This window comes from Cyprinodon tularosa, unplaced genomic scaffold (genome assembly GCF_016077235.1).
Source record: "Cyprinodon tularosa strain WSP-4 unplaced genomic scaffold, ASM1607723v1 ctg600, whole genome shotgun sequence".
In the NCBI taxonomy this organism is placed as follows: Eukaryota; Metazoa; Chordata; class Actinopteri; order Cyprinodontiformes; family Cyprinodontidae; genus Cyprinodon; species Cyprinodon tularosa.
Window position 1 is genome coordinate 79,559 of NW_024039342.1, and position 13,436 is coordinate 92,994.

General features: G+C 35.2%; 1 protein-coding gene across 2 annotated transcripts; it reads right to left on the minus strand.

Moving 5' to 3' along the window:
- Positions 1 to 5,388: 5,388 nt before the first annotated feature.
- si:ch211-215c18.3 lies at positions 5,389 to 10,535 on the minus strand. 2 transcript variants are annotated; one of them, XM_038307177.1, is made up of 4 exons: positions 10,378 to 10,535; positions 9,902 to 9,989; positions 6,255 to 6,602; positions 5,389 to 5,606 (listed from the first exon to the last, which is right to left on the minus strand). In XM_038307177.1, exons 2-4 carry the CDS (start codon positions 9,972 to 9,974, stop codon positions 5,500 to 5,502), a joined length of 528 nt encoding a protein of 175 aa, XP_038163105.1. In that variant the 5' UTR covers positions 9,975 to 9,989; positions 10,378 to 10,535; the 3' UTR covers positions 5,389 to 5,499. The 2 variants fall into 2 exon arrangements, with proteins under 2 accessions (XP_038163105.1, XP_038163106.1); XM_038307178.1 differs by lacking the exon at positions 10,378 to 10,535 and adding an exon at positions 10,107 to 10,225.
- Between the last annotated feature and the right edge of the window lie 2,901 nt (positions 10,536 to 13,436).

The following is a 13,436-nucleotide window of genomic DNA, read 5'->3' on the forward strand; positions in this document are numbered from 1 at the left end:
AAATAAATGGATAGTATGTTGTCCATCTTAGGCCATTCTTAGGAAATATTGCTTTTAAATAAACTTTATTCAATCAATACTGAGTCAGAATCAGAAATACTTTAATAATCCCAGAGGGAAATCACTTTTGTTAAACGCTCCAGTTACAGTTTTATATATATATATATATATATATATATATATATATATATATATATATATATATATATATATATATATATATATATATATATATATATATATATATATATATATATATATATAATAAAGATAAAAATAAAAATAAAAAAGTGATAAAATATATACACATATAGCTCTTCCGTGTGTGTATATATATATATATACACTCACCGGCCACTTTATTAGGTACACATGTCCAACTGCTTGTTAACACTTAATTTCTAAGCAGCCAATCACATGGCGGCAACTCAGTGCATTTAGGCATGTAGACATGGTCAAGACAATCTCCTGCAGTTCAAACCGAGCATCAGTATGGGGAAGAAAGGTGATTTGAGTGACTTTGAACGTGGCATGATTGTTGGTGCCAGAAGGGCTGGTCTGAGTATTTCAGAAACTGCTGATCTACTGGGATTTTCACGCACAACCATCTCTAGCGTTTACAGAGAATGGTCCGAAAAAGAAAAAACATCCAGTGAGCGGCAGTTCTGTGGGCAGAAATGCCTTGTTGATGCCAGAGGTCAGAGGAGAATGGCCAGACTGGTTCGAGCTGATAGAAGAGCAACAGTGACTCAAATAACCACCCGTTACAACCAAGGTGGGCAGAAGAGCATCTCTGAACGCACAGTACGTGGAACTTTGAGGCAGATGGGCTACAGCAGCAGAAGACCACACCGGGTGCCACTCCTTTCAGGTAATAACAGGAAACTAAGGCTACGATTTGCACAAGCTCATCGAAATTGGACAATAGATGATTGGAAAAACGTTGCCTGGTCTGATGAGTCTCGATTTCTGCTGCGACATTCGGATGGTAGGGTCAGAATTTGGCGTCTACAACATGAAAGCATGGATCCATCCTGCCTTGTTTCAACGGTTCAGGCTGGTGGTGGTGGTGTCATGGTGTGGGGAATATTTTCTTGGCACTCTTTGGGCCCCTTGGTACCAATTGAGCATCGTTGCAACGCCACAGCCTACCTGAGTATTGTTGCTGACCATGTCCATCCCTTTATGACCACAATGTACCCAACTTCTGATGGCTACTTTCAGCAGGATAATGCGTCATGTCATAAAGCTGGAATCATCTCAGACTGGTTACTTGAACATGACAATGAGTTCACTGTACTCAAATGGCCTCCACAGTCACCAGATCTCAATCCAATAGAGCATCTTTGGGATGTGGTGGAACGGGAGATTCGCATCATGGATGTGCAGCCGACAAATCTGCGGCAACTGTGTGATGCCATCATGTCAATATGGACCAAACTCCCTGAGGAATGCTTCCAGCACCTTGTTGAATCTATGCCACGAAGAATTGAGGCAGTTCTGAAGGCAAAAGGGGGTCCAACCCGTTACTAGCATGGGGTACCTAATAAAGTGGCCGGTGAGTGTATATATTTATATATATATAAGCAAATGTAAAACTAAATCCAAGTAAAGTGATACTTGGCAGTGCAACATATAAAAAAATTGAAAACAACATTTCAAATGGACTTAAGGGGAAAACTAACAAATTATTATATATGTATATATATGTATATATACATATATATATATATATATATATATATATATATATATATATATATATATATACATATATATATATATATATATATATATATATATATACATATATATATATATATATATATATATATATATATATACATATATATATATATATATATATATACATATATATATATATATATATATATATAGATTTGTTTATCACTGTCCAATGAATGTGAACAGAAAGTGTCTGCAAGTTCTTATGTATTTACTTTTTTTACATTTGGAAATGTTATTTCTCCCCTAAGATTCACTCTGATCTTAACATGATTTTCACAGCAGTGATTCATTGGAAGTACGGGTGTATCTGTGCACTGAGAACACAAATATCACTGTAGTGGATAAACTTTATTGTTAACAGTTTTGTTATACAGCATTGCAGCTCTAGTGGTGAGATAAACAATCAGAAATCACTAATATAAGGACAATCTTTGATTTGGATACTAAAACAAAATTAAAAAAATGAGAAACTACAATCAGAGTCCTTAGTGAAAAAGGGAAGAAAGAAAAATGGTTTTCTGATTCTGGAAGCAACATATCCAGAGGAACCAAGGAGATAAAAAAAATAACAGACCAAACACACTGTGCACATGAACTAGTGTACTTTAAAATACTGCTAAATATGTTCCATTTAAAAGTAGTAGAATTATTACAGTGAGTAACCGCTGAGCAAAACACGACACTTTAGTCAGTTTGTTTGCACCAAAGCTCAGCTATGGAGAGACATTTTATCCAATAATATTTAAAGTAATCAAAATGTAAAATAAATAAATTTAAAAAAGGTAAATTTGAAAAAAAAAATGCATTTTAAAAATATACATTTTCTAAATAAAAATAGATACGTGTAATTTATAATGTGCATGAAAAAGTTCAACCAATATTTTTACAGTTTGCGATTGCTTATAAAAAACAAAAAACAAATGTTCTTTTATCATTGAAAGAAGTACGATTCATAAAACTCAGCCTCTGAATTTGAAAAAAAAAACAATCTGGAAAGAAAATCTAAGAATACAGCAATTTGTAAAAACATACGTTGAACTTTCACATACACATAAAATACTCTCAAAACCTTTTTTTTTATTCATTAAGAAGTTTTGAAACCCATTTTCTTCTAATTTACTTTGAAGTGTAACATGAACTTTGAATTTCAGTAACATTGAAATATTTTCTGTAAGATCATGCAGCACTTCTCACAAACTCCATCATCTTCATCTGACTTTGGAGTCCATGAACAAGAGATGACCAAAGCAAACAGTGAAAGAGTATTTATGTTTGAATTACTGTAAAATGGGGGAAAAGCATCAACACTTACAGTGCCCTGCAAGTATTCTACTGTGCTACCTCCTTAAACGTCCGGTGCAAACAATAATCCGGAGTCAGTTTATATGTAGGTAGAGAGGAAAGTTAAGGAATTTAATCTCAGACAAAATCTAGCTTTTCTGTGAAGATCTAATAGTGTCGTTGAACCCGCTGCGTCATGGCGACCAAGGGCTGCAGAAGACAACTCAGAGATAAAGCTGTGAGCAGCATTTAGCTTTGAACTAAAGGATATGTCAGAATTTTTAACCAACAAAAACATGGTCTTCTGTTTAACCTGAAAGGCCAGAGAAGCAGCCAGGGAGCTGTATGTAACTCTGGAGGAGCTGCAGAGATTCACAGATCAAGTGGAATAATATTTTGGCAAGTGGAGCACAGTAAGAAGTAAAGTTACATTCATGGAAGAGTTGAAAGAATGAAGCTAATGTTGAAAATTAATTGGAAGTCCTGTTGGCCGTGTAGGTGACAGCTAACATGCACGACAGAAAAATAGCATCTATAAACTTCCAAAGCTGAACTGTTTTTATTCTGCATGGAAAATGCTCTGTGTAGTTAAAAATAAAGCGTTTCATTCAGATACCATCAACCCAATGGTGAGACATGGCGGTGGCAGTACCATGCTGATGGGATGTTTTTCTGCAAAAGGAAAGAAAAGCACTTCGCAGAACTTTTTCCTAACATGTCAGAAAGCTGGAAAAAAAACTTTGAGACATAAAAGGACATCCCACAGGATGGTGACGAAATCAAAAAAAGAGCAGCCATACAATCTGTGGAATTTGCTCTTATGAGACATTCTCATTCCTATCCAGCTGAGCTTTTTTTTCTTCTTTCAAAGGCAGTGTTTATTTAAAATTCAGAGCATTCAGCTAAACAGACAAGCTTGGATATGATTATTGCCAACAAGCAGCATACGAGAATAAGTCGCTTTCACTTTGAACTGACTTGAAATCACAAGTCCAAGGTCTACTAACACATATCTAAACACTTCTGGTGAAACAAAGTCAGCAGTTTATTATTGAAATTCATCTGTTATGAATAACCCTGGGAAAGTTTCCCCATCAAATGTTTGTGCAGCAAAAATTTTTTGTTTGTGCTGCTTTTAGTTTAAAGTTATTAACCAAAGTTCAAAGGTCAAAAGCCCCCCCCAACCCATACACACACACACAAACACGACACTAACCGAATCAAGCAGAAATGGAGTCGAGTTTTGGTACTACTTTTGTTTTAAAGTTGTTGACAACGTTACAACATTTAAACTTTTCATCAATAACTAGTAACCTTAGCAAAGCACCTTAAGGCTAACTTCCAAGAGTTAAATTGTGACTTCTTACTATTCAAAAGCCATCTCTTTCATCAGCTGACAATTTCATAATCACAATGGTGGACATAAAATGAAAAATGCTTGAAAGTCGATGCAAACTAATTTTAAACATCTATGTTATAAACATCATTCAAACCCCAGTTTCCTCAATAACAACGGTTAAGCTAACATTAGCTTAGCTAATATGATGTTCCAAATGTAATATTTATAATTTTAGAGCATATTGTTACTGCTGTCAGAACACATTTATGACTTTATGAAAAATGTTACATAGAGATGACTTAATTTAAACAATTTCTGACTCTTTAAAAGAATAGCCTAAAGATGCTTTGCTAGGAAGACAACAGTACTGTCTGAAGAGGCTGGATTTCCTGGAAAGTAGCAAATTACTCCGACTCTGAAAGTTTTATTTGATATCTTTAAAACAGTAGCACAAACTGCAGTTTTTACTACACAAATGAAACTAGTTTGACACCATTTTTCTTGGACTTGGTTAATGTAAGGGGAATGTGAGAAGAGTGGTTGACATTTTGATCTTTCAACTTTCATTAATAAACCAAAAGAGGCGCAAACAAAAAAGCTTTACTGCACAAACCAGCATTAATGCAACCGAATTGACTGATGTCAATTATTTTGATTTTAGGAAGGTACGGTCCACCTATAGAGACCTCTGCAAATTTTATTACATCTTTAAGATTATAGCAGCACAAACAAAAACAAAATAAAAAGATTTGCTGCACAAATGTGTCAAAATAGATTAAAACTAATAATGAAAAATTTAAAGAAGGGGTTGATTTTTCTTTAAAATAAGTTACAAAACCACTAAATTATCATTTCCTTTTTTACCAAAATATTTGTATTCAGAAAGCACTTATTGGATAACCAGAAGACATTAATACCAATTTATAGTTTTATGTGTCTTTAAATCTTTTCTTTTCCTCTCCCAGATTGTATCTGTGTAACACTGGTGTTTAAGGTAGAGTGGTGACAGAGACGCCTGATGAATACATTTACTTTTATTTTTTCTAATTTACACAAGATAAATAAAAGCCTTCCGCTCTGAGGCATCCAATAAATTCTGGAGTGTCCATTGAGTTGTTCTCCTCTGAAACTCATGGATTTAGCAGACCCACAGCTACAGGAAGTGACATCACCAGTGACAAAATCCACGCCGCTGATTTATACATTAAACTGATTGCAGAACAGATTAGGAGATGCCCTGTAAGAGAAGGGAAACGTCAGAGTTTAGCTTTTTCAGGTGTGCTGAAGCATATTGAGTGAATTTTGTTTAATCTTTGCTGCAAACAGAGAAAATTTTGTGAATGTAAATTCACAAAAAAAATTAAGATATTTTGTAAATGGACATTTGAAAATCTGAAATACAAAAAAATTTATTTTGAAAAACTTAATCAAAAAAGCAACTCTGCTGTTTTCTAGAATTTCTCATTAAATTTATTTTCTTTTATTTTATTTTAGACCTTATTCTGTTTATGTTTTAATCCATTTCTCAAACTTTATTTTTTAATCTTTTAAAAGATTTTTTTTTTGATTAAGTTTAGTTTTAAAAATTGCATTCTTTTCAAATTGCCTTTTACAGATCAAATTCTTTTCACTAGAAGCTCAAGTAAAAAATGTTTAGGGTGAAAAACCTAAAATATGAAAAACAAATTGGAAAAAAACATGGAAATATTCAAATCTGAGCAAAGTTCCTGTCAAAAACTTTTTCTCAATTAATTAAGTCTCATTTTTGGATTGCATTTTATTCTTATTTCCATCTATAATACCTGCTGTTTGCTTGCAACAATAATGGAACAAAATTTACTGCATAGAGATGGATAAAAAAGGTGAGGAAGCAAGAAGAACTCACGGTGATGAACAGCCATGCTGTTCTCCTTCCAGCTGTTGCCCTGGTAGACTCTGCAGCTGTAGGTGTAGGGCTTCTCGTCAGCCATGGGGGCCCAGGTCAGACGGCACAGGTTTGGGGCCACCAGGCTGACGTTGCTCCTCCTGCGGTCCTCTGTGGACACGTAGACGACGGCGTTGGGGTAGGTGGAGCCAACCAGACGGCTGTCTTGGCGATATTCACAGTAGGGGCCAGGAACCAGATCAGAGGCCAGGAACTCGCAGTCCACCCGGACATTACGTTCAAGATACGTCAAACATGTAAACATCTGGGGCCCTTGTGGCGTGAACAGATATGTGTACACTGAGCTCACTGAAAGAAACACAAACCAGATTATATATTAAACTACAACTTAGGAGTCAGCTGTTTTGTTTTTTCTCTGATAAATTTTCTGAAAAACATTTAATATTTGTAATGGTTTATACAGAAACAAAGGTTGTAACAATAAACTCAAATTCAATGTTGATACCTTGGACCTAGTATTTGAAAATCCATACCATTTGTGATATCATGGGAATAAAACAATAACAAATAATTAAAGGCATAAAAATATTTTAAATAATTTTAATAAACTAAACATGTACAATGCTTTCTCAATAAAATAATAGATGATGGTTAAATAAGTATGCAAATACACGATAAATAAATAAACCAAATATAACATTAAAGGAATAGTACACCCAAAACATGATTAGCCTTCATTTTCTACTCACCCCCATGCTGAACAACACTCTGGAGTACTTTTTTGATATCTCAAATGCATCTGGAGATCTGGGAGGCTTCTTGCTGTCTGCTGACATTCAAATAATGGAGGTCTATGGCGCCCGAGGCAGAAAGGTCCATAAAAGTCCACAAAAAACGTTTCAATATTCCTCCATACTGCTCGTCCAATGTATTCCAAGTGTCCTGAGTGGGTAGCATCCAGAATTTACTCGAAACAAAGTCATTTAGAATGTTTTTAGAGCATAAACAGTAGTGTATAGGATTTCCTGAAAGTGCGTTCACGACGCTACGGAAACCGCGGCAGACCAAACCGGATGAAAGTGCGCATTCAGGTCAGCAAAGAACTCATGCTCTTCCTCAACACTGAAGTCCTCAGACATTTTTCTTTCGTTGTTTCTTTCTTTGCACAGGTAAACAGCACATTTCTTCTTCTACGCTTGCATTATCGGCAGAGCAGACGCTGAATGCGCACTTTCATCTGGTTTGGTCTGCCGGCTTCCGTAGCGTTGTGAACGCGCAGGCGCGCGCTTTCAGGAAATCCTATACACTACTGTTTATGCTCTAAAAACATTCTAAATGACTTCGTTTCGAGTAAATTCTGGACGCTACCCACTCAGGACACTTGGAATACATTGGACGAGCAGTATGGAGGAATATTGAAACGTTTTTTGTGGACTTTTATGGACCTTTCTGCCTCGGGCGCCATAGACCTCCATTATTTGAATGTCAGCAGACAGCAAGAAGCCTCCCAGATCTCCAGATGCATTTGAGATATCAAAAAAGTACTCCAGGGTGTTGTTCAGCATGGGGGTGAGTAGAAAATGAAGGCTAATCATGTTTTGGGTGTACTATTCCTTTGAGTTTTCTGAGGTATTTGTCTTTTAAGATCTGAAATAACCCAGAAATAGAACAACAAAAGTTAAAATATGCAAATAAAACTTGTCTTTGGTAACACCATGCCAGATTAGTCCTGAATCTAGATACCGCAATTGAGTATCCGTACTTTTCAGAGTATTGATATTTTTACAACCCTAGAAGAAAATATTTATTTGCCTGTGGTGAAAAAAAAGGAAATCAGTTTCTTTTTTTTTTCTTTTTTAAAGCTGGTCTATTTAGGTTCTTAAAATGAAGTTGAGGTAGAAAAAAACTAATAGAAAAAATAAGGTAAAGTAATAGGGTATATTGACCAGAGGATCAGATGACATCTTTAATTTTATGCAGTTTTCTACTTTTCTTCTTGATTAGAAATTTTTTTGCATATTAACATTACAGAGCATTTCTTTAACACGTTCCTTGTCATCTTTCTATTCAAGAGTTAATTTCTCTTCCAGAACAAACTGAGTTGTGAACAATCTTAAGTGACATTTATGAAATAAATCAATAACTTCTATCTGCCTGTCTGATGCACCTTTGTCAATGCTTTTTAAATCTTATATTTGTAATAATGTCTTTGTTTTTTACAGATCAATGTCCAACTTTTATGTAGATTACTAACTATGTATTTTATTGTTTGCACTAATTTTTAATGTTGTTGTTTTATTATGTTGGCATTTTAAACCTTGCCCAGGGACTACAGTTGAAAATTAGCTACTTAGCTAACACTGGCTCATTTACAGAAATGTTTATTAATGTGCACTGTCCCTGTTCAAATAAACACGTAAATAAATAAAATAAAAAATAAAATGGTGCTCCTGCTTATAAAGAACATTTTGAAATGTCCCACCCATTAAGGGGTTTCATTATGACTTGATGATCATCCTCCCCTAGTGATCTGGAGTTCCTCCTTTATACAGCGCTTTTTTTTTTTTTTTTTCACTTTCTGCATTTTTTGTGTGTGTGAGTTTTGCAGTTGGGGGAGAACATGCAAGTTGTGTGTCATTTATGCACTTGCAGCAGATTTTGGCCTCATGTTCCCTATTGCTGCTTTCTGTTTTCTGAAGTTGAGCTTTTCTCAAACAGTTTTTGTTTTGCTACCTGCAGCATTTCCCCTATGGATGTGTTTGCTGTGGTTGTGTGTGGGCCTCATTATTGTATTTGCTACTCTAACTTTTGTATTTGCAGAATTTTCTGTGCAATCATCCATTCAAATGATGTTTGCTGCACTTACTGACCTGAAGGAGTTAAACTTATAGCTATCAACTTAAACAGGGCTTTCTTCTGCTAGTCTTATATAAAGCTAAGCTGTGTGAACTTATTGTGTATTAGCTTTACTGTCTGCAGCTATATCATTTAAGATAAATATAAACTGTATTAACTTAATAAACGACCCCTAAGGACAGTTAGTTCCACTGAATTCTTTTCAGGGGTACTGAATTAGAAAGGGCTAAAAACAAAAGCACACCACACTTTTAAGATTTGTTTTCAAATTCATCTTTTACATCAACCTTCCAACACTTATAAAGGATTGAATTATAAATTATAATATAAATTCCTAAAAATATACACTTAAATATGTTGCAATTAATTCTAATGAAAGAAAATGTAAAAATGTCAGCATGGGATACGTTTGAAAGGACAATGATTGCTAGAAGAGCAAAGAAAGGGAAGAAGTATGAGATAAAATGTGCCTTTAAGTAAAAATAGCTGTACAGGGAAATATTAATTATGCTCCAACCTCCAACTGGCTGCATAACTGGAAGCTGTAATTAACTGTTTTGCTGAGTAAGCATTGTGTCATCTGATTTATGCGGATTACATAACCTTAATGAAATTTCTGGATTGAGTTTCATGCTTTCACGTGATACAAACAGATTGTTGTCACAAATATATTTTATCTAAAACATTTTTTTTCTTCAATTTTACAGATTACGCTTTACAGTGTCTAACAGTCGCATCCTCTTGCCCAACACATACGATTTAATATTAATAAACAATGAAAAATGACATACTGTGAGTTTGATGGGTGATGATTATTCTGCCAAATAGGAGGCAAACCGCGACCAGCAGATGCAGCTCCATCATCACACCTCCACTGTCCTGCCAGGCAAAGTTTAACACGGGACATGGCAGGAGAAAGTTACCAAGCAGCCAAATGCAACATTTGATCAATAAAATCGTGTAACTGCGACAATAAAACGACAAACGCACACGGACCTACAGATTTTCATACTTTGATCCCAAACCTGGGCCTTGCATCACTGCTGTACCTGCAGCCTAAATGCAGACAGGACTACGCCTATGCGGTGTCATTGCACTGCAGCAAACCTCACAGCTCCCCCTGCATGCGCACTTTGTCCTCTGCAGGTGAAACAACCCGACAGCCATGCAATCAACCTTATCGCATGCAAACTCCGCTTTGACATGTCTTATTTCCTGTAATGAAAGTCCGATTTATTTGTTTGAGAAGAGGGGCCGCCGCTCTTACCTATGGTCTGGTGCTGATGCTGCAGCAGGACGCACTGAATGAGATGCTGAGGATGCGGCCCTGAGCAGCGCGCCTTCACTTAAACACACAGGCACACTCATATGAGGAACAGAACGAATAAAGATCACATCTCCTTTTCAGACGGTTTTACAAATCACATGGATGTTTCTGTCGGTTTATTTTGCTGTATGTTAATTTAAACATGTGTGATGCAACGTGAAAAGTTTTTAAGGATTTAGTTAAATGCAATGTTCAATTTCCTAACTGCTCCACTAAATGTCACTTTAATACTGCGTTTAGACAGAAACCTTTAAATGTATTAGTAGAGGGGTGGTGATGTTAAGAGGAAGAGCTCCCCCTGCAGGACACAAGCAGAAAGAACCACCACTAAAACAAAAGAAGTTTCGAAGTTGGAGTGACATCCAGTTTATATGAAATGAATTGGAAAATGCCCCTTATTTATTTCAAGTGTTAAAATAAAACCAGTTATGTCCATGTAATCGTTAAATCTAATCCACCTGTCTCCAAATTAATCTCATTATGAAAATATACATACATTATTTGTTCTACCTTTATTCCCTCTCTTCTTATCCCTTTTCTTGCTGTTTTCCTCTCTTTTCATATTGGCAATGTGCTCAGCTGACTTTTAATCAAAGATTTTTTCCAATCACTAAGCCCATTCTAACTTAGCTGATTGCCCCTTCCAGTATTTACAAAAAGTTGACAGCAAAAATAAATAACCCAGTCTTCTTTTTCTCTGTAGACAAGCCATGATCTCCTTTCTGTTTCCATTTTTCATTTTTATGAAATAATAGCAGATTGATTCACTGATACAGAAATAGCATAATTTAGATAATTATTTAATCCCATATTCTTTTGTTTTTATTTCTAAACCATTGACACTTTAAAGATAGTATTTTAGATAAAGCATTCTTAATAACTTTTGAGAAGTCTATAGACTGTATAGATAGATTTCCTTTAATTATATTTTCAAAAATTAGTAGGCATCTTATTGTAAACCTTGAGTATCATTTATGTATATCACAGCAGAGCCAAACGGTGCTCTTTACAAATCAAAATGTGCATACTCTAATCCTTATATCTCACTACAGTGCTGCTGTGATGAACCAGATAAATCTCATCAGATATAGTTTCCAAATCCATACAAATTATAATTTGAATTCAAATTCCATGTTTATATCTGCTGCTTTAGTTCTTAAACCATACAAGTTACAGGTTTATTTTTTTTAATGGCTGTAATAAATGTAACTTAAAATATGTAAGTCTAGAAATGTGTAATTATTTTCATATGGGACTATACTGCATTTCAAAACGTATGCTTTAGTCTTCTTAGGCTGCTTGATATCATCATTCTGACACTGACCAGAATGCATTAAGGCTGTTATATTTAACAGTCCATGTCATTCAGGTGTGACGATGGAGAGAAAAAAGGAAAAAAGATGTCTGGATTTGTTGGTGGGTTGAGGACCCAAAAGCAGAGGCAGGGGGGCAGAGGTGAATATATGGATGATTTAATGAAGAGTAACTGAAAAAACAAAGTCCAAACAAACAGGTAACCAAGAATCCAAAAAAGAAAACAAACAAGAAACCAGGGGCCTGTTTCAGAAAGGAGGTTAAGTGAAAACTCTGAGTTTGTTAACCCTGAAATGAGGGAAACTCTGGGTTTTCTGTTTCAGAAAGGGAGGTAAGTTAAACCTGAGAAAGCAGAGTAAGTCAAGCCCGTTTCTGAAAGAGAGGTAACTTATACTCAGAGTCAGTTACCATGGCAATTTACTCTGTGAACCTAACCTGGTCGGGAGCAGGTTTTCTTCAGAAAATCCAGAGTTTATTTTGGTCTCCTCCCCTTTTTTAAAGAGGAAGTGGTGTTTAAACTCCTCATTGATTCTTTGGGGACATACAGTATTCATTGCACACATTTCAGTCACGTAGAGCGCATCAAAGGGAATGAAATGGCATATCCTTTTATGGATGATCCTGTTTGTAAAGCCAGGTAGCTACTCTACTCCCATGATGTGCTCAAGGCTTACCTGCTTGAAGTATGTTTTTATATTTCATTTTCAGCTGCTGCCATGTTCTTTTGATGCCTGCAGGATTGCACCTATCCATGAAAACTAAATTAGGTTTAATAAAATACTGTTCTTCCAGTTTCACCTCTGATATTATAACAGTTGGGTAAGTTACTCTAAAATGGTTCTTAATTACTAACTACAAATTTTATCTTCAACAAGTCTAATTAGATTAATGTAATAATTACTGTCTCTAGAAAGTATTGGTCTACTTACTAATTTGTTTTTCCTTACTTATTAATTACTTTCTAAATCCCAAATCAACCTCAACCACTTGAACAATACAAGGAGAGACAAGAAACTGCACTTCTAATGCTTTCAAATAAACAATATTCAATTGCATGAATTAATCTTAAATTGACCAAAGTGTGTAACTAGAGGGAGAAAGTTCAAATCAAAATATACCTTTTAAAAATGTGATATTAAATCCACTATTTTTTATAGTCTTTAATTTAATTACAGTATTTATATGACTTAAGTAACTTAATTCATTACACCCAACACTGTATAAAAGTAATTAAAATGTAAACTTACGCATTGACTCTAGCAGCTATTTTCACCCAAGCTATTTCTCTCCTTCGCCGCTGCAGCCGTGTTGCTTTTTTTTTTTTTAAATACATGTTCAAATTCTGCATATGCTTGCATAAACACATCCAGTTCTGCTGGTGAGAAATATGCACACCTTTTTTTGTCTGACGCTGTTGCCATAGTGACTCGTAATATCTGTGCTCCATTGATAATGGCTTTTTATAGTTGTGGTGCACGCGCTTAACTCAGAAGAGTCAGTCAATTTAGAGTTGATTGAACTAACTCATTTCAGCTGTTCTGAAATCCAAAACTCAGAGTTTCCAATCTCAGGATAAGTCAACTCAGAGTTCAAGTTTTAACTCAGAGTTGGTTGAACTTCCTTATTGAAACAGGCCCCAGGAGTCCAAAAAAAAAATAAGCAGAAAACAAACCAGAAAACCATGG